General features: G+C 47.0%; 2 protein-coding genes across 7 annotated transcripts in view; both read left to right on the plus strand.

Annotated features, from left to right (window-relative positions):
* LOC136647360 (protocadherin gamma-C3-like) overlaps positions 1 to 21,815 on the plus strand; it is a 270,585-nt gene that overhangs the window by 225,607 nt on the left and 23,163 nt on the right. For all 6 annotated transcript variants that reach the window (XM_066622848.1, XM_066622850.1, XM_066622847.1 and 3 more), the window contains exon 2: positions 14,086 to 14,144. In XM_066622848.1, coding sequence (XP_066478945.1) covers positions 14,086 to 14,144 — 59 coding nt within the window. The remainder of the gene's footprint in view (positions 1 to 14,085; positions 14,145 to 21,815) is intronic.
* Positions 1,712 to 11,971, plus strand: LOC136647438 (protocadherin Fat 4-like). Its single transcript, XM_066622971.1, has 6 exons — positions 1,712 to 1,717; positions 2,010 to 4,373; positions 5,562 to 7,830; positions 8,116 to 8,224; positions 8,470 to 10,765; positions 11,948 to 11,971. The coding sequence occupies exons 1-6, from the start codon at positions 1,712 to 1,714 to the stop codon at positions 11,969 to 11,971; spliced, it is 7,068 nt and encodes a 2,355-aa protein (XP_066479068.1).

Below are 21,815 nucleotides of genomic sequence, written 5' to 3' on the forward strand. Positions count from 1 at the left end.
GAGGACCTGACCTCTTATTCCCTGATTGTGGAGTTTTCTCAACAGCTTTTAGTGAGGGACCGTATCAGGCACCTTCTGGCACTTAGTGAATCTGAGGAGACCCAGTGGAGGCCAGGCAGCCTAAGTAAAAAAGTGTTTTTTTGGTTTTTTTTAGCTGTTGGGGCTATGTAACATGCTACATGCTATGGGCTGGCAAGGGATAGATAGCATTGGTCTAACTGTCTGCTGTGAAACCGTATTTTTTTTTTAACTTACAATTTTTTTAAGCACTGATTGTGGGCTGTTTAATCTCTGTCTCTTGATATAGATATAGATGATATAAATAGTAAGCATCACAAGAGGATCAATTCTCATTGATATTTGCAATAAAACTTTTTAAAAATCCAATCTAAACAATAACTTGGCCTTGCATTTGTTGTCCTGGGAGCTAAACATGATAATATTTAAATGCCTTTTTTCCCATATGTTGACCACCTCCCTATGTTGACCAATTCCTCCAGTCCCTTGGGTAGTCAAACTTAAAGAGGTTCTACTGTATTTAAAAAGAAGCTCCCAAAAGAGTTATAATTGTCCATCCTGTTGCAGGAATTAAATGAAACTCTATTTATAGATTTTAGGTTAAATGCTGGCAAGAAGTATAGCTATAGCAAATGTTGAGCAGTGAAGAATTTTCTGGAAAGGCTGTAGAATCTGTTGATACTTCCTGTTGATGCTTTCAAAGTGGGGTGGAGGAAGAGTACTAACAGGCATCAGTCAGGAAAGTTCCAGTATGAGATGCCCGATTTAAAGACAGAGGGTTGTACTGCTAATTTGAATCTGTTCCAGTTCTATGATTCCACCCTTGGATGTGTCATTATTTTCTTCAGAGAAAATGTAGGCTGTTTCTGTAGTTGCTATTAGCATAAATAATTTGGCTGTTGTGAACTGTGCTTTCTCCTTTTACACCACAGCCAAAAAATTGTTGGGTGTGTGGATTTCTACAGACTGAACCCCTGCTATTGCCTCCCAGTTACAATGAATCTACTCAGACATACTGCTACACTGACTATGATGTTCTAATTTTGGAGAGCCCAGTGAATAGGACTGGGAGGCCTTAAGCAATTTTGAAGCTGATGCATTCTTGCATTGTGTGGTGGATGTTCCTCTTGTGTGTGTGTGTGTGCATGTTGGGGGGGGGGTGAACATTCTGAAAGGGCCTGGTTTGCCTTGGTAATGTCTAAGATTTATGCTAAAGTGTTTTCTGTGAGGGGCTTCCGTATCTTCCCTCCGTCGTGCGGCCAAACAGATACCTTTTTCATCGCGAGAGAAAAATTGGTCCAGTTATTAAACCAGAGAACCAGTGTATTCCCCACAGCTGAGAGTTTGTCTTTTGTTCAGATGAGATGGAAGGAACCTAGCTAATGTGAACAATGAGGATTTGTACCGTTCATGCTTCCCGGACGTGCTGTTTCCTTGAGAACAAGAATCTGAGCTGCTAAACTTAGCTGCCAAAACCAGCGATGAACCAGCCTCCTGAATCATTAAGTTTAGGGGTGAAGGATGCGCATGATCCGTCCTGGCATCTCACTCTTGCATGTAACTATGTATTTAAGAGTGTTGGTGGAGTTGTCAGTGGTGGACAGTGGTCAGAACTGCCATCCGGTCAGGTTCTGATCGAGATGGGGGGCTGCAGAATCTGCTCTTTCTGTCCTGACTTTCCTCCTCCGTCGCTATGGCTGTAATTCAGCTTCCCTCCCCCAGTCCACCCCCTCAACTCTCTGACTAACACTCTGTTGCTGCAGCTAGGCAGGCTCAAGAGCTACTTTAAATCATTTGGAAGGGGATACCGAGGGATTTTAGAACTGCATTTATCCAGGTCCTGGAACCTCTTGACCATTGGGATACCACAAAGACTGCTTCTGGAAGAGGACTTTTCTGAAATGGAGCCACAATTGCCCTGGCAACCCTCTTTCAAATGGCAAGTACTGGGTTTATTTTTGCTATTCAGCAGGGCGTTGGTTATCGGACAGATCCACTACTCCATGATGGAGGAATCGGAGCTGGGGACCATGGTGGGGAAGGTGGCTCAGGACCTGGGCTTAACAGTGGCAGATCTTTCAAGTCGCAGATTGAGACTAGGCTCCGAGAAGAGCAAGAGGTACTTTGCAGTGAACTTGGCCAGCGGTGCTCTGCTGGTGAATGAAAAGATAGACCGAGAGAGCCTCTGTGGAGCCAGCTCAGTGTGCAGGCTGCCAGTCCAAATAGTCATAGAGAACCCTTTGGAACTCTTTCACCTGGAGGTGGAGATTCTGGACCTGAATGACAATTCCCCGAGCTTCCTCACTCCCCAGCTTGTACTGAGGATTGCAGAGTCTGCCACCGCAGGGGCACGCTTCCCACTGGAGAGTGCGCATGATGCGGACGTGGGGACTAATGCAGTCAGTTCCTACCGACTCAGTCCCAACCCCCATTTCTCTCTCAATGTAAAGAATGTGAAGGATGGCAAGCTGTTGCCTGAGCTGGTGCTAGAGCAACCGTTGGACAGAGAGCAACAATCCGAACACCAGCTCATACTGACTGCTTGTGATGGGGGAAATCCTGTCTTATCAGGAACAGCTCAGCTCACCATTGAAGTCCTTGATAATAATGACAATGAACCTGCGTTTGATCTTCCTGTGTACAAGATCAGCCTTTTGGAGAACAGCCCTGTAGGCTCTTTGCTTTTCAAACTCAATGCCACTGACCCTGATGAGGGTTCTAATGGAGAAATAGAGTATTCTTTTGGAATCCACACACCTGACTCCATCCAAAAGTTGTTTAGTTTGGATCCCCACACAGGTGAGATCCATGTCCAGGGAATTGTGGATTTTGAAGAATCCCGTTCTTATGAGCTTCACGTAAGGGCCAGAGACAAGGGCATTCCACAAATGGAAGGCCATTGTGTTATCCATGTGGAAGTGGAAGATGCCAATGACAGTCCCCCAGAGGTTCTGCTTACTTCGTTGGTAAACCCAGTGCCAGAAAACACCCCCTTAGAGACAGTGGTGGGGCTTTTCAATGTACGAGATCAAGATATGGGTGCCAATGGCGAAGTGAGCTTAGAAATATCACCACCAAGCTTGCCCTTTAAAATTAAATCTTTTGACAATCATTACTCTTTAATTACAAGCAAGAAGCTGGACAGAGAATCCGTTTCACAATACACGGTCAAGCTGACTGCCAAAGATTCAGGGTCCCCACCGTTAACCACCTATGTCATTATCTTGCTGAACATTTCAGATGTTAATGACAATGCCCCACACTTCTCTCAGCATTTCTACAGCTCCTTCTTGAAGGAGAACAACCCACCTGGCTCCCTGTTATGCACGGTGACCGCCTCTGACCCTGATGAGGGTGACAATTCCCGGCTCACGTACTCAGTGGCAGGGAGTCAGATCCAAGATGCCCCTGTCTCTTCCTTAATCTATATCAACCCAGACAATGGGAACATTTATGCCCAGCGCTCTTTTGACTATGAAACCCTTCAAGTGCTACAAATCCCTGTCGTTGTGCAGGATGCTGGGTCACCCCAACTGACCTCCAATGTCACTGTCTACCTCTTCATACTGGATCAGAATGATAACGCACCAATGGTTCTATACCCAGTCACTGGGCAGGAACTGTCAACACTGCAGAGGATCCCTCAGTCTGCACCAGCAGGCTATATTGTCACAAAAGTCACAGCAGTGGATGCAGACTCTGGTCATAATGCCTGGCTATCTTATTCCCTGCTTCCTCAGTCTACTGACCCGTCCTTGTTCCAGGTGGCACTCTATAGCGGGGAAATTCGGACTCTTCGAGACTTCCAAGAAACAGACCTCCCTGCACAGAAAATCCTTGTCCTGGTGAAGGACAATGGAGAGCCATCTTTGTCCACCACCGTCACCATCTTGGTCTCACTGGAGGATACAGTGTCTGAGGAAAGGCCTCAATCCCATGACTTCCTGACTTATCCCAAAGAAAAATCTGACCTAACCCTCTACCTGATCATAGCGCTGGTGGCGGTTAGCATTGTGTCCCTTGTCACTTTCATTGTCTTGTCTGCAAAGTGCTTTTGGAATAAAAAAGACAGAGATCCGTCTTGTTGCAGCCTGAGCGATACTTCTGCCAGGGGCGTTTTCAGGCAGTCCAGCCCCAAACTACAATTGAACTCAGATGGCACGCTGAAGTACATGGAGGTTACGCTCAGGCCCACCGATTCCCAGAGCCAATACTACCGAGCCAACTATTCTCCAGGGTCTGACAGAAGCGATTTCACCTTTATGAGGCCTGTGGACTACCCCCAGCCAAGTACTCTGACCAGAGAATATGATTTTACCTTATCTCGTACTGATACATTGAACCATCCCAGGCAGGTGAGATGGCATTTTGTCCTTTTTTTGCTCCCAGGTGGATTTGGTGTCTTTGAAACTTGACCAAGGGCTGGTTCATATGCTACCAGAGGAAAATGGGAGATGTTTCTCCCTGGTGTAATCCCATTTCACTCTGATAATTTCTGTAAAGAGAACCATTTCAGTGAGGCAAATGATGTGGCTTTCTTCCTACGCTTTCTCACTGGGTGCAGATTTCAGAGGAGGTTTGGAGGTGGGTTTGACGTGGAGGCTGGAATGATGAGTAATCGACAGCAGCGAGTCTGGTTACTTGAAAACATCCTACAAATGCTGCCTGTCACAGAGTCAGCTTCACTGGCACTCAGTGTTTTCAAACTTCAAAGTTCCAAACCATTTTAGTTAAAAATGTAGTTAGATTTGGTTTTCTGATCACATTTACACAAACACACCACTCTAATACAGGATCTGCAATAACTTTAGTTTAACGTTACAATTAAGGTTGCTTTGGAAGCTTAGGATGGGATAAGGAAACTTGCTTTCTAGCTTTCAAGGGACTGTCTTTCTCTGCAAAAAATTGCAAGTCAACTGTTCTGTTTTGAGTATAATGCAAAGAGTCAGACTGCACTTTTAGAGCAAACGTCTCTTTGCAGTTAAATCCTTCTGAGGGTCCTATCGCGAGCACGGAAGGCAAAACCAGACATGATTTTGGGCTTTGTTTTCCATTGTCTGTCGTTTAGCCTGGTGTCTCTAGGTTAAAAACAGCAGGTTACGCGGTCCTTTTTTGCACAGTAGCAACTACCACACTTGGATTGGTGCGGGTGTTGCTGTCCTGGGAAGGAGGCTGCTGATTGGATGAATAGGAAGGCAGTCTCCACCAATGAAAAGAAGGTTAACATTGAAGATCTGCAGCATGTACCACTCCTCTCTCCTCCCCAGCTGTGTCAATCTCTCTAACCAAAACAATGAATGAGAGAGGTAAACAGTGACCACAGACCCTTTTCTCTCAGATAGTTCATATTTCTTCCAGATAGGTGGTGTGTCCTCCAGGGGTTTAAAGAAATCCAGGCTGCTATAAATAGCTCCTGTTTTGCAGTTTTAGAGCTTCCTGCTGTGGATTTCAGAAAGATGCTCAGAACAGAAAACTGTACCTGGCGTCTGGGACTCCTGCATGCCTTCGCTTTCTGTCTGTTTCTGAGTGGCTGTTCTGCACAGATCCGTTACTCTGTCCCAGAGGAACTCACTCGAGGAGCCTTTGTAGGAAATGTTGCTAAGGATTTAGGAATGGATGTGACAAAACTTGCAGCTGCCAATCTGCAGGTGCTTTCTGATTCTGACTCCCAGTATTTCTCTGTGAACGTGAACACTGGAATCATAATAGTCAATGACAGAATAGATAGAGAGCAGCTCTGTGGGCAGAACCTGCGTTGCTTCTTGCATCTTAAACTTGCGATTGAAAATCCTGTGGAGTTCTATCGTATTGAAGTGGAGATTCTGGATATCAACGACAATGCTCCTGAATTCTCAAGTAGCACCATAGCTCTGCAGATTTATGAACTGGCTGCATTGGGTGCCCGCTTTCCCATCCCACACGCACAGGATCTGGATGTTGGAACAAACACCTTGCAGACCTACCACCTCAGCGCCAATGAGAACTTCAACCTCAATGTGAAGGCACGCACCGATGGCACCAAGTTCCCAGAACTAGTTTTGGAGAAAGCACTGGACAGGGAGCACATGGCTGTCCACCATTTGGTCCTGACAGCTGAGGATGGCGGCTCACCCCCCAGATCGAATGCTATTCGAATCACTGTCCAAGTTCTGGACGCCAACGATAACCACCCAGTTTTCGACAAACTTGCTTACCACACTCGCTTGGTAGAAAACTCCCCTCCAGGAACCTTGGTGTTTAAGCTGAATGCAACAGACTTGGATGAAGGGGCTAATGGACAGATAAGGTATTCCCTCAGCAGCCATAACTCTGAAGCCTTACGCCGGATATTTGCTATTGATGGCACCACAGGAGAGATCCGTGTTCAAGGGAGCCTGGATTTTGAAGAGGCCAATGTGTACGAAATTGAGGTGGAGGCCAAGGACATGGGCTCCCCTACTATGGAGGAGCATTGCAGCGTTATGGTTGAAGTGACAGATGTCAACGACAACTTTCCTGAAGTCATTCTCACCTCTTTCTCCAGCTCCATGAGTGAAGATGCACCTCCTGGCACTGTGGTTGCTGTGATACACGTCAAAGACAGAGACTCTGGAGACCATGGGAAAGTCCAGTGTGATCTGCCCAAAAACCTTCCTTTCAAACTCCGGAAAGACTTTGAGCACCAGTATTCCTTGCTCACCAGCGAGCAGCTAGATCGTGAGAGCACTCCTCAATACAATGTAACCATCTATGCCTTTGATTTAGGAAATCCATCTCTCTCCCAACAGACATCTTTCTCCATTACTCTAGCAGATGTCAATGACAATCCTCCTCATTTTGACAGGTCTTTTTATGAAGCAATCTTAGAAGAGAATAATCCAGTAGGGGTGGTTCTTCTTACAGTTTCTGCGACAGATGCGGATAAGGACCAAAATTCCCGGCTCTCTTACTCTGTTTTGGCTAGCCCAGGTCAAGAATTGGTTGAGGATCCCACCACTTACATCTCCATCAACCCAATAAATGGGCACATTTTTGCAGAGAGCCCGTTTGATTATGAACAGACTAATCATTTTCAGTTCCAGGTGGAGGTGTGTGATGGTGGCTCTCCACCGCTCTGCAACAGGATCATGGCACACATCTACCTGCTGGATCAGAATGACAATGCACCTTGGATCCGATATCCCTTTACTGGGAAAGAGTCAATTGTACAGTTCAGGATTCCTCGTTCTACCACTGCTGGTGCCTTAATCACCAAAGTCATGGCGGTGGACTTGGACTCTGGGCGAAACGCTTGGCTTTCCTATCACTTAGAGCAAGCCACTGACCCCAGTCTTTTCAGCATGGCCCATCGCAATGGAGAGGTGAGGACTGCACGAGCAATACAGGACCAGGACGATCCCACCCAGGAGCTTGTTATAGTTGTCAAAGACTCAGGAGAGCCTTCCATGTCAACGTCAGTTGCTGTGATTGTGCTCCTGGAGGAGAGCGGCCCTGAAGCCTTTCTGGGGTTAAAAGCTCACTCGGTGGAAAGTGAGGGACCTCCCACATTGACTGTGTATCTCATCATCTCCTTGGCAGCTATTTCCACCATCTCATTGATCGCTTTGGTGGCTCTGGGGGTCCGATGCCTCCGCCGCGAAGCACGTGCGAAAGCTCCCGTCTTTGGATGCTGCGGAAGTAAAGCCAGCGTGCTGGAGGATGCCCCAGATCACATGTTGGGGCATTGCCATTATCAGCTGAGCCCTGGAGATGCCATGATTGGAGTACAAGTGGCCACTTCAGGACCCCCTGCCCGGGGCTACAGATCCTGCTTCTCTCCGGTCTCTGACATCAGTGAGTTTGTGTTCATGAAGCCTAACCTGACTCTGAGGACAGCCTCCTGCAGCAATCTGGCTGAGCCCAGCTTCTGTGGCAAGGTGAGAGAGAGTTTCTCAGGCAGCATCTCCGCTTGTGCTTCAGCCCTGAGACACCCCCGCCCCCTTGGCTTGGCGCTACCTTGCAGGGGCTTAGTGGTCTGTCTGGAGCAAGCCCCCCAGGATTTGGGTGTCCCTTTGGGGGGGGGGCTTGAGATGCTGAGATTTCCTCCCTCCCCTCTCCTCTCCCCCCCTCCCTTCACAGGTGCTCCAGATGCTTCTGCCATCGCAGCCTCCTCCCCAGGATCGTGTGGGGAGCTCTTTGGGACAAGGGCTCCCCCGGGGCCAGTCCTGGACGCCTCGCTGCTGTGCTGGCAAAGGGGTGGGGAGGGAGGGGAAGGGGACTGGCGGCGATGGGCCGGGGGGGGAGGACAGAGCAATCGACTGTGTTTTGGGGAAGGGGCTTCGCTGCTGCTGCTGCCGAGGAGGGGATTGCGACTCGTCAGTATCCATTTCACAGCCCCTTCTCGGTGCTGCCGGTGTTCCAATGAGCTGCTGCTGATGGGAGCGCTTTAAACCCGTCTCCCCTCCCTCCCTCCCTCTCTCCCCCCACCTCCAGCTGCAGCTCGCCTCTTCCTCCGCACAGCCCCTCTCGGGTCACCCCAGAGCCGCCAGGAGCAGACCTTTGGCGATCGGGGGGGGGCACCCCAGACTCTGCGGCAGGGACGCCAGCAGCGCAGCGCAGCACAGGGAAGCGCCGCGCTGCCCCTCGAACCTCTCCGCAGCCGGGCATGGACGGCGGGCGGCGGCGCTGGCCGCTGCTGGTGCTCCTGGCAGCCCTGCCGGCTCTGGTGCCCGCGCAGATCCGCTACTCGGTGCCGGAGGACCGGGCTCCGGGCTCCTCCGTGGGCAACGTGGCCAAGGACCTGGGGGTGGAGGTGCGGAGCCTGGCCGCCCGCCGCCTGCAGCTGGTCAGCGAGGGGATGCGCCACTACTTCCAGGTGAGCCTGGCCGACGGCATGCTCCTGGTCCACGACCGGCTGGACCGCGAGGCGCTGTGCAGCTCCAGCCCCACGTGCTCCTTCCCCCTGCAGCTGGTGCTGGAGAACCCCCTGCAGCTCAGCCGGGTGGAGGTGGAGATCCTGGACGTGAACGACAACGCCCCCAAGTTCCCCAAGGACGAGGTGTCCCTGGACATCACCGAGGTGGCCAACCCGGGCACCCGCCTGCGCCTGGAGGCAGCCGAGGACCCAGACACCGGCTCCAACTCCATCGCCTCCTACGAGCTCAGCCCCAGCGAGCACTTCGCCCTGAGCATCAACGTCCGGGGGGACGGTGTCAAGATGCCCGAAATCGTCCTCGAGAAGCTCCTGGACCGGGAAAAGGCTGCCGTCCACCATTTGATCCTGACTGCCCTGGACAGTGGCAATCCTGTTCAGTCCGGCACCGCCAGGGTGACGGTCCACGTCCTGGACGCCAACGACAACCCTCCCGTCTGCGAGCCGCCCGTGTCCAAAGTGTACTTGGAGGAGAATGTCCAGGTGGGCACCGTGGTGACAAGGCTGAATGTCACTGACCTGGACGAAGGTCCCAACGGAGAGGTCGAGTATTTCTTCAAACCCGGCAACAGGGCACCTCTGAAACTTCTGGACTTGTTTAGCTTGGATGCACAAAGCGGGGAGATCAGGACCAAAGCTTTGCTGGATTATGAAGAAGCCAGTGCCTACGAGCTAGCCATCTACATTAAAGACAAGGGATTCCCCGCCATGGAGGGTCACTGCAACATCAGGGTGGAACTTGTGGATGTCAACGACAACAGTCCAGAGATTGTGTTGACCTCCCTCTCCAGCCCAGTGCAAGAGGACGCACCCCCAGGAACAGTCATCGCACTCATCCAGGCAAAGGACAACGACTCCGAGGAAAATGGGCAAGTTCACTTAGAGATTACAAAGCACATCCCATTTAAACTGGTGTCTTCTTTTAAAGGGCATTATTCACTAGTCACCGATGGCCCCTTGGATCGAGAGAAGATGGCTGGATATAACATCACTATCAGAGCAACAGATTCTGGAGTGCCTCAAAAATCCACTCAGAAAATCATCTTCATTCAAGTCTCAGATGTGAATGACAATGTGCCTACCTTCTCCATTCCTTCCTACACAGCTCATGTAGAGGAAAATATCTCTCCTGGAACTCTAGTCCTATCCCTGTCAGCTTCTGACCCAGATGTAGGTGTCAACTCCAAGCTGTCTTACTCCATTGTGGACAATGGAAGTCATGGCTTACCCATCTCCACCTATTTCCACATCAACCAGGAGAATGGCAGCATTTACACCTCCAGGGCTCTTGACTATGAGCAAGAAAAAGTATTCCAGGTTGCAGTGGAGGTGAAGGATTCGGGTTTCCCACCCCTGAGCAGCACAGTTACTCTCCATTTGTTTGTCGTGGATCAGAACGACAATGCCCCTGTGATTGTACATCCACAAGTCCCCAAGGGCTCTGCCTTTCACCAGTCTGTCCTACTCCCAGTGGAACCTGGATACCTGGTGACAAAGGTGGTTGCTGTGGATGCTGACAGTGGCCACAATGCTTGGCTTTCATACAGTTTGCCCCAGGAGATCAACGAGGCAATCCCTTTCAAAGTGGAACGCCACTCAGGGGAGATTCGTGTCACCCGGGCCTTGAGGGAACCTGGGGTGGCCCACAGATTGGTGGTAGAGGTGAAAGACAATGGTGTGCCATCTCTCTCTGCCTCTTTGGTTCTAGTGATCTCTTCTGAGGATAATGCTGTGCAGGACTTTTCCAAATCCTTGGACCTACGCCCCAAATCACCTTCCAGAGCCCCCAACCTAACCCTCTACCTTATCGTCTCTCTAGTGGCCATCTCTCTGGTATCTTGTGTCATGTTGGCAGTGGTAGGAGCCAGGTGCTTCAGATCTGGCCTTTGTGCCTCTGGCTGGTTCATGTCACACTGCTGTAGTAGGAGGACCGACCAGAAATCCACCATAAGTTTCAGTGGGCGCCCCAATCCAGAAGGCTTTATCAGATACCTGGAAGTGGGTGGAGCTGGAGCTCAGCACTACAAGTCTTGTCTCTCTCCAATGTCTGAACAGGGAGATTTTCTTTTTGTTAAGCCTTTCAGTCACTCCACTACAGCAGAAAGCATTCTTGCCTTTGAGCAGGCAGGCAGTGCTTTGCAGACTCCCACCGATGGGGTAAGATGCTTGAGAGTTTCTGTTTGCCATCCATATGCATTTGAACTATTAATTAAAAGTTCTACGAAGGAATTCATCTGCTGGGTGTAATGAGGAAAGGGGTCAAGTAATGTGTGGTCAGGGGGGCTTCCAGTTTTTGCAAGATGCATGTGGCTGTCATTTCTCTGATTCAGCTACCTTTGAGTCCTTTCTAGTAGTTGAGATGGGAGGGGTATGCAAGCGCCAGTCTTCGAACACACTTCATTGCTTTGGGTTGATAAGTCAAATTGACACTTGGGTCTGCCGGTGTAGCTGAAGCTGCTTGCTGGCTGAGCATTTTTTAAAGTGTTTGATGTAATAAAGATGATAATGCTGACAGTATACATGACACTGTACAGAGGAACATAAGCTAAAGACAAGCTACTGCCCCAAGGAGCCTACAATTTCATTTAGACAGGAAAAGGGAAGGCAAGAGTTATCAAAGGATGATTGTGAACAAATGCAGTGAAACTTATTTAGGCTTCATTTCAGATGTGGAGGAGAACCAGAGGCTTAAACCAAAACCACGGCAAAAGAAGACTGTTTTGAACTGGAATTCAAAGGGAGAGAGTGATGTAGCATGGCACAGTTGCATGTGTGTGTGTGGTTTTTTGCTCACTGGTTGAGGTATCTGTACGTGTATTTGATCACACATCGTGTGCCTGATGTATTCTTCAGTAAAGAAGTTGAGATTTCTAAGGGTAAAGGGGTGTGGGTATGTATGTCAAAGGGAGAGGTCTGCTGATGTAACAAAGCTCCATACCTTCTCTATCATGTGTAATTGTTGAGCAATATCCAAATTTGTCATCACTACTAATATATTCAGTTGTTACTTGGTCTTTAACACTTCTTTCTCTTGCCCAGAACAGTGGAGAGGCTTGGGCCTAAATGCTATCTGGACAGTAGATTTGACAACCTCAGACATTCATCTGTAAAATGGGTATAAGAGGCAGAAACTTAATGTCCTGAGGCAGAGTCTGTGAAGATTGACACATACATATGATTTTGAGACAGTAAAGTAAAACCCTTCTTCAAAGGCTTGAAGGGCTTACTCCCATATAGAAATTATAGGTGCAGTGTATTAAGAAGTCCTATTGGAATAGTGGATTGTGCCTTCTGTATGGAATAGTGGATTGTGCCTTCTATGACTTCTATAGGGGCTGAGGGCATAAATGGTATTGAAAAATAAAAACTTGCCATTAAAGAACACTGGGGCAGGGAAATAATGAACCTTAAGGGGACAGGCTCAGTTTATCTCAGGGGGGAGGGAAAGTCATATAATTTACATATCAGTAATTTCCAGAACCTCTCAGTGAATTTCTAGAGGCATATTTCATTTTTTCTTCTTACGTGCTGCTTTATTTTGCTGACAATAGGAAGAGCTGAAAAAAATTGAGTACAATATTTTGCGATGCCTTAACTCTATTTTTAAGGATACCTAAATCTTCATTGAGGAATCTAAATAAAAAGGTGCCGTTTTGTAAACTTCCGAGAACCACAGCTTTTTAAAGAAGTTAATTAGAGGTGTGGGTGCTCAGGATACATTTTAAATAAATGCCTCCATTTAGGTGCTTAAATTTAGGATCCATGGTTTATTGTCACATCTAGCTCTTCAGATTATAGAAGCAACTATGCTAAATGAGTACTTCACTCAGCATATGTGGGTGTTTGTGCAGATTTAGTTTTCGAAGGTTTTTTATGTATATTTGTACTATCCGTAGTAGACCACGTTCTATTGTTGTACATAAATACATAGATCACCCACACCTTGAAATATTTAGGCCTTGACTGTTTATGGACAATAGATATGCTAAACTGTTTTGTAACCTACCCTGCCTTTCTGGTTTACCAGCTGACCCCTTCCCCATGAAAGTACACATCACATCAATGGAGAAACACTGTCTTAGTTGTTCATTTTCAGGGTTAGCCAGAAGTGCCCAGACCCATTAAAACCAATTAAAATGTTGCTATTGCTTTTTAATGAAATGTAGATAACACCTTTCCACCCTGATCTTAAACACACGGTCCTCCTATTGATTTCAAGGAAACATGTGAAATGTAAGCTTTCCCATTGTTAGAGGACATTATGGCTGCAGGTCTGATAGTGGAGATTGCTAGACGACTTGGACATTAGTGCTGTATCTCAATAGTGCCATTTCTTTCAGCCATGTTCACAAAGAGCCAATTCAAACACACAGTTCGTAGTGGTGTTCCATGTATTTCTTCATTTACAGAAAGCCCATTGTTCTAATAATGCAACAATGTGGGTGGAAAGAAATACACAGCTCCATAATTTAGTCAGATACAGTGCTACTGTGTCTTACTTTTGTTATGTCTTCTGATTTCTTTAGAAATTGTTGTTGTTGTTGTGGGAAATGGAATTTTTAATCTCAGTGGGGTTGCAAAGCACCAATGACACACATCTAGCAAATGATGAAAGGAATCAAAAGAAATTCTATCAAACGCCTCCTCCAAATGCATATTTAAGAAGACTGAATACATTAGGAAATTCTATTAGCATATCAGAGCAATATTGGCAGCCGAGTAGACTTTTCCCAATATCAATTAAAGCTACCTCATTGTCATCTCTCCACCCCATGTTTGTTTGGTTTCTGGTTTAAACAGCTTTACAGCTTATTTAGTGCATGATTCATTTCGGTAGTTTCCGCATATCTTGTGGGAAGGGTTATGTTTTAAATTTTCTCATCATGCCTCACTTTACTTTTTATTTACAGTATTTCATGAATTTATATCCCACTTTTCCATACTTATTAATGTCTTCACTTGCAATCACCTTTTCTGAGAATCAGTTTTGCTTAGAAGTATTTTAGACCATTTTACTATTTTTTCTGCTTCTGTGTGCATGTGTGTATATTTTATAGCTAATAAATCTGGCTAAACATTTCACAGTATTCTTTCTGCACTGCATATCTTCAACTTGTAATAGCGATCAAAAGATGCTGAGATTTAGCATTAAAACCCTCTTTGTGCTTCTCTTGCAGCAAGCACAGCCTAACACAGACTGGCGTTTCTCTCAGGCCCAGAGACCAGGAACTAGTGGGTGAGTGATAAACAATTCTAATTTGTTTTCTTCTGTATAGATGCTTCATGGATTTGGCTGTGGATTTTGGTTCTGTGCTGTCAGGGTTGGTCCAGTATCTCCTGACGCCTTGGTCCAAATGCTGTCCTCTTTACGGGATGATGTGGCAGCCTCTGCCACTCTCCAGTGTTGTCACTCTGCACTCTTCTCTCCTTCACACACTGATAAACTGAAGCAGTTTATCATATGCATTCCCTGGCACAGCTCAATAGCAGGAGGAGTCAATGAAGTGATAATGAGGGATTTTACAGGAAGCTGAGCAACTGTCCCTCAGTTTCCCTGGATGGAGACTGCCAACTGTATCATAAAGTGAGATTTTGGGCTGATGGTGTGATCCTGTAGAGTTGCCACTTTTCTTACTATCCTGCTGATATACCTTTAATAAGCAACTTGATAGATAGAAACTTACAGCCCAATCCTATGCATGTCTACTCAGAAGTAAATCCCATTGAATCAGCACTTTCCTGCACTGACATAAGGGCAATGCAGAGGTAAGGGAACAAACATTCCCTTACTTTGAGGAGGCCTCCGTGAGTGACACCCAACTGCAGGATGCAGCACATGTCCCATTGGCACCGCTATGCCAGTGCTGGAAAGCACTGACATAAGGGGTTAGGATTGCGCCCTTAGCAGTTAAAGTTTTGCCTGGCCTGGAGATAAAATGGGTAGGAAAAACTCCACATGATACTTTTCTTTGTATCAGAATGCTAATAGAGTCACTTGAGCAGAGCCAGTTTTAAAATAAAAAGTGGCCACATTGCTTTTCTCCCCTCTATCCCACTGCATTTTCAAAAATTAAATGTAATGGTAATTTTGCTATCAAAATCAAATAGCAAGTGCTTATGTAGGCCACAGTGCATTTATCCTCATGGGGTGGTTGAAACTAAATTGAGGCTGGGAGATGTTATTAACACAGCAAGGCAATTACTTGAAACAAGAAGTGAGAAAAATAATATGTACTCCAAAATGTTCTGACGTGATCAAGAACAGGGTTACCACATTTTTTACTAGCTTTGTTCTTGTGCCTTTAACAGCAACTTGCCACTTGAATCGCCAGCACTTCAACTGGCCACTGTAGTTGTGTCTTTAGTCACTGCTTGATGTGCAGACATTAGAACCAACTGCTTTCTGCACATCTACATGCTGTTAAAATGACAAGACAAGCATCTTTCTGGTCAGTTGACCATTTCCCCTAACACACAAATTCAGCCAGTGGCATTTTTATTGTCCTTTGTCTCTGCATAGGAAATGCTTCACCTCCCAAATGTTTGTATGTCAGGCTATTGGAAAAAGCACAGGAGCAGGGTCAGTAAAAATGTGACACTTCTTGTCAAGGGTTAGTTCAGAGGCCAGCCATCTCTAGGAAGCTTCTAGATGCAACTGTGGTGGAAACTCTGTCCAGTGTGAAAATTTGCTTTCTTTCCTCCCCCTAGCCACCTTATCTTCTTTTGGCTGGCATGCTTTTTCTTCTTCTCTCACCCAAAATACACTTCAGCTGTCCATTTTTCCTGCTAGCTAAAAGTAATTCTATCCATTCCACACATCTCTTCCAGTTAAGTACTCATTCCTACATTTTAAGAACTATTTCCTACATTTTAAGAACAGCTAAAAACTATTTCTGCACTGAACATAAGAAGAGCCCCATTGGATCAGGCCAAAGGCCCATCCAGTCCGGCTTCCTGTATCTCACAGTGGCCCACCAAATGCCCCAGGGAGCACACAAGACAACAGACACAACCTGCGTCCTGGTGCCCTCCCCTGCATCTGGCAATTAGAGGCAGCCTGCCTCTAAAACAACAGCTTGCGCATACCTACTGCTTTTCCATTTCTCTGAAAAGTAGATCGAAGAATGATACAGGGAGAGAGAGATCCTTAGGTTCATATCTCCCTCCCATAGATAGTCTTTAGACAGTAGTTCTTTCCTTCTCCCTGATATGGCCTGCAGGACAGGGCAAATCCAGTGTTTGAGTTGGGGGGGCCATGAGCACTCCCTTAACTCCAGAGCCCAGGTCAACCAGGTGGCGCTCCAGCCTGGACTTGGAGCCCAGATCTACCTACTTGATAGACCAGAACTCCTGGTTGAGCTTATGGCTTCTGAGGCCATAAGCTGGGTGGGTAGATCCCAGCTCCCGCCTGGACATGGAGCCGCAATCTACCTACTGGGTAGACCTGGGCACCCATTCCAGCTCAGCTCCATCAGCCACCAGTGCCCTGCCCAGTGGGCGTTCCCCTGGCTCCTGTCTTTCCTCCTCACTGGTGAGACAGTTTGGGAGCGCCACACACCCATGGCCCTCCCTTGGATCCAGCCATGCTGCAGGATGAGGAAGGTATAGGAGGGCAATACGTTTTCTGTATCGTTTGCTTGGCTTCTGAAAACTTTGAATACATGAATCTCCCTCCCCAATGGCAGCCTTTTGCTGAACTTCTCTACAGAAAAGTGCTAACCCAGCCCAGGGCCTCTAAGAGAGGGTGCAGGGGGTACATTGTACCTTGGCCCAGGCTCAGAAATGGACCCAGAAGCCAAAGGGAGCCAAGAAAAAGGGGGCCTAGGAGCCAAATCGCATTTAAAGGGAGAAGGGACCCAAAAGAAAGGTAATAAGATTCTTCTCAGTGGCTTTGACCCAGCCTTTCAGAACTGACTAAAAATGATCTCCTCGTCTTCTAGAAGGGTAGCCATAGTAGTCTGTATCAGCAAAATCACAAGAATGCCATCCTGACTAGCACTTCTGTCCTCCAGAGTTCCTTTGCAATCAAAAACTTCCTTTATGAATGGAAGAAGCATTCCGCTAACTCAAGGAGCCCTTTTGCCAGCAGAATGCCCTGATGGCAGAAGTGCTACTTTCAGTGTCATCCCAAGTGTCTAAAGTTTGGAGGGCACCATAAAGACTAAAAAGTATAATGTAGCAGAAGTGTGCCTGGACTACAGTGAACCCCTCAGAGTCTCTTGGATTCAGGTACCAGCCCTAAGTGGAGAGGGGAGCAGGTTAGTAGCTTTCCTTTTCCCTACTAGCTACAGTTTCACATGCACACCTCTTCTTTTTCTGGCAGTTACTCACTGCTGTTGCTGGTGGTAAATACTTCTGATGTGCTTTTAGAGGGAAAAAAGGCAAAAGGATGAGTTGTTGCAGCACACCAAGAGGCACAATTGCTACACCACCCTGATCCAAAATCCACCCTTCTCATCAGTGGCGATCCTGGCCCTGGTACCATCCAGGGCCATGACCACAAGCTGCCACCCCCACCCCCCACCAGCCAAGCTGACACCCCTCTTACCAGCCAGTCTGCCATCCCCTTCCTCCCTGTCAGAGGCCCCGGGAGGGAGGCCCTAGTAAAGGCCTCGGAGGGCTGAAAAAATCACTTCTGGTTTCACATAGGAAACCAGAAGTGACGTTTTAAAGCCCTTAGGACAGTGATTTTCAACCTTTTTCATCTCACGGCACACTGACAAGGCACTAAATGGTCAAGGCACACCATCAGGTTTTTAACAATTGACAAGGCACACCATGCTGCCAATAGGAGGCTCACATCTCCCATTGGCCCTACTAATAAATGACAAATTCTCACAAATTCTCACAAATTCCTGTGGCACACCTGTGGATCACTCACAGCACACCAGTGTGCCATGGCGCAGTGGTTGAAAATGGCTGCCTTAGAAGGTCCTCTGAGAGCTGGGGAGGGGGCTTCCCTGGCCCTCAGAATGCCTTCTCAGGGCATAAAAACGTCACTTCGGATTTCTTTTGTGAAATCGGAAGTGATGTTTTTTGGCCCTCTGAGGCCTTTACAAGGCTTTTGAAGGGTCAAGAAGGCAGCACTCTGCTTCCACAGCTCTCAGAATGCCCCTGGGTGAAAGGTAGCCCTCAGATTGGCGTGCTGGCCAACTGAGGACTGCAAGGGGGTTGGATGGCGTATCCTGGCGCCTGGGGCATTTGTCCTCCTTGCCGCCCCAGCAATGCCACAGCTCCTCATGGCAAAGCAAGGAAAAGAACCCCTGCTCTCTTGTCCGCCTCACAACACCTCTGCCTCCCAAATGTATTCTTTTTTTATCATTTTAGAAGAAAGTAGGACAGAAATACAATTTTTTACCTTCCTTACAAGAAAAGTCTACAACAACTGGGGCTTAGGAGGACAAAAAGGCAATTGAGGAAGATATGATTGAGATTCATATAATTATGCATGGTGTGAGGAGAGAGACATTTTTCTCCCTCTTTCACAATGCTAGAAATTGGGGTTTCCAATGAAACGGATTGGCAGGTGATTGAAGGTGGACAAAAGGAGGTGCTTCTTCCAACATTTCATAATCAGCCTGTATAATTCATTGCCGCAAGGTGTTGCCCTCCTACTTACGTGCTTCTCAGAGGCAGGTGGTGGACCACTGTGGGAAACAGGATGCTGGACTAAACGGCCCCTTGGCCTGATCCAGCAGGGCTTTTCTTATGTCCTTATTCTGAAATCAGAATTTGGAGTACCTTGGTATAGAACAGGGGTGCCCAAACCCCAGCCCTGGGGCCACTTGCAGCCCTCAAGGACTCCCAATGCAGCCCTCGGGGAGCCCCTGGCCCTCCAGAGATTTGTTGGAGCCCACACTGGCCTGACGCGACTGCTTTCAGCGTGAGGGCAACTGCTTGACCTCTCCCATGAGCTGTGGGATGAGAGCTCCCTCCACTGCTTGCTGTTTCACGTCTGTGATGCAGCAGTGGCAGTGGAGGAAAGGCTGGTCTTGCTTTGTGCCAAGCCTTTTATAGGCCTTGAGCTATTGCAAGACCTTCATTCATTCATATAAGTTCATCTTTAATATATTCATTTATGTAAACTTATGTAAATTTATTCAAATTTTAAATGTAAATTAATTCTTTTTTCCCCCGGCCCCCGACACAGTGTCAGAGAGATGATGTGGCCCTCCTGCCAAAAACTTTGGACACCCCTGGTATAGAACATACCTGTTAATACAGAACCCAGTCCTCCATCAAAAATGTACATAGGCCACGTAACCTAAGCTATATTTCTGCGTGTCCCTCTCAGCGCAACTGGTTTACAAAGAAATCAAGATATTTAAAATACTTTTTAGTGAATTCCCAACCATAATTCTCTGTAAAGTAATAGCCATTTAGAGAAAACAGGAGGTGGATGTGATGTAAAGGTGTTATTGGCACTTATTAAAAATGACTTGCATAACTCATTCATAGCTTCACAGTAAATTAACACCTTTTTAAATTGTGTAGAAGCTTGGTGTTTGAAAGCACCTCAGTGTCCCACAATGTGTTTCTCACACTATTATCTTCCTTTCTATAAGTACAACAAAATACTTATAAATTTTTCTGAAAGACAGTTCACCCACCTCTTCCAAATCTTCATCTATAATGTGCAATTAGAGGGGAAGGCTGGGCACTGTTGAAGTAGCCTTCTCCGTACCCACAGGGAGCAGGGCTTCTGAGAGAAATTTTATCAGGGGGTACAAAGTTTCTTTTGGGTCCCTTTGCAAAGGGGGAGGGGTGAATCAGAGCAGGGGAGAGTATGAAGGTGAGCAGAATAGGGGCGGGGGGCAAAAAAAGGTAGGGGGCAGGATGGAGACAGCTGAAAAAGTCTTTAGAGCCCAAGTCTATCAACCCATGCATCATCGGCAGCAAGATACAGTAATACGGAAAACCAAACACACTCTGAAGTCCCTCTAAAATCTTTTAAATATAGAAAATAATGTAGAAAATTAGCATCATCATATTTAGGCTCACACTAGAATGGAAAGTGTCCTGTGAGTACTAAAACTTGCTTCTGCAGCAGCTATAGTCCTGCAGCTGTGTCCCTGAGCTCCTATACACTCCTTCATGCTAAGCAGATCCACAAACCAAAGAGCTACTGTAACAGGCCAGTTTCCTCCCAAATTTGACACTGTATTGTGGACTGTCATGTATGCATTCCTCAGCCTGGCACATATATCTTGCCAGTAGCTGCCGCTCTTGATAGTGTCCCCAACATCTCTTGCAGGCAAGAAGTCTGAGTAGATTGGAAAATGTAAGATCCCTGGAAATTTCTGGGCCCCCTCCTTTGGCTCCTTGGCCCCCTTTTTGATCTTGGGCCTGGGTACAAATTATCTCCTTTCCTCCCCTCTCCTAGGCCCTGACAGGGAGACAGGGAGGCTTAAGAGGCCTGGCCAATGCCCTTTGTGAGTAGCACTTCCACAGCAGAGAGATCAACAAAAGCCTTGAGCAGATCTTGTATGATGAAAGGGATGGGATCATACCTGCTGGCCTCACCCCCTCGCCGTATCCAACCTCCACATGTGCTGAAGCCTTGCCTTCACAGGGCTCTGTTCTCCAATGTGCATAGGCTCTCTACCAGGGGTGACCAACATTTCAACTTTAGGGCTCTTGGACCTTTAACAATTGTGTAGAGGAGGGCATTTCAGCAGGTGCAGCTTGTCATCTGTGAGCCCTAAAGTTGAAAGGTTGGCCACTCCTGCTCTGTAAGCATGTGTATCCTCCTTGGGGCAGTGGTCCAGGTACACCAACATGCTTCTCAGTCAAAGAGAGCTCTCTTTAATTATTACTTTTATTTCACATTTTAGACAATGGAGGGTTTTGAAAAATCAAAGAAGGTAACATTTTCCCCAAATCCAAAATGCCCTTTAATGCTTATATTCCAAAAGTATATTAATACAAGGCGTGGAAAGACACTGAAAATAGGTGGAAGAGAGGAGAGGGGGGGTGTTAAAGTACCTCATCTGTTTATACTGTTGGCAACTGAGATATAATCCCTCATTTGCTGGGGGCATCAACAGAGGTGGTTTCACTTGGAAAACCACTGTGGAACAAATCCCAAATGAGTAAATTTCCGTACAATAAATGAATATTGTCCTGGTTCTGAGACGTAAACATTTCTCGGCCCATATTCAGAATACTAAGAAGTATGTGAAAATATCTCCTGAGATCATGGTTCAGTATGCTGACCATATGCCAACTCGCTCTGCCACATCCTGCAAATCTCAATTGAGTAACTGAATTGCAATATTGCTATACTGCCTGTCTTGAACACATAAAGCTGCCTTGCATTGTGTGAGATGCTCAGTCCATTTACTGTGGGGCTGGCTGGCTGGCAGCAACTCTCCCAGGTGTACAGACAGACATGTTTCACAACCCTGGAGGTTGAACCTGGGACCTCCTGTACACTCTGTGCCTTTGTGCCTCTGTATGCAGGTATATGCTCCAACCTTCTCTCCAAAAAGAAAACCCATCAGGGCTAATATATTTCATTAAATGTCAGTAAAAATGCAGTGGTTCAATAGAAGAAGTACTTGTGATGCAATCAGTGTACTACACACACTGTGTGTTGCCATGGAAACTGCTGGTGTGCTCGATGCAGGAGGGCCCATTTGAAAGATGCTGAGCAGTGCTGGCTAGCTCTACCACGCAGGAAAGCATTTTTAAGAAAGCAAACTCCATTTTATTTTATCCAGAAGAATCTAATGCCATGAATTTCAGTTTTCTTCCCTGGTCTTTCAGGTTCTCATGTAAAATCGTACATTTTCAGGAAGGTACTCTTATAATACAGGCCAGCACACATTCTGCTTCCTTAAACATTACACCAATTCCTGGGTATATTTGGGGTGCTAATTCCAAAAATGGCATCTGTTTTGCCCTA

Source organism: Tiliqua scincoides, chromosome 4 (assembly GCF_035046505.1).
Source record: "Tiliqua scincoides isolate rTilSci1 chromosome 4, rTilSci1.hap2, whole genome shotgun sequence".
Classification (NCBI taxonomy): domain Eukaryota; kingdom Metazoa; phylum Chordata; class Lepidosauria; order Squamata; family Scincidae; genus Tiliqua; species Tiliqua scincoides.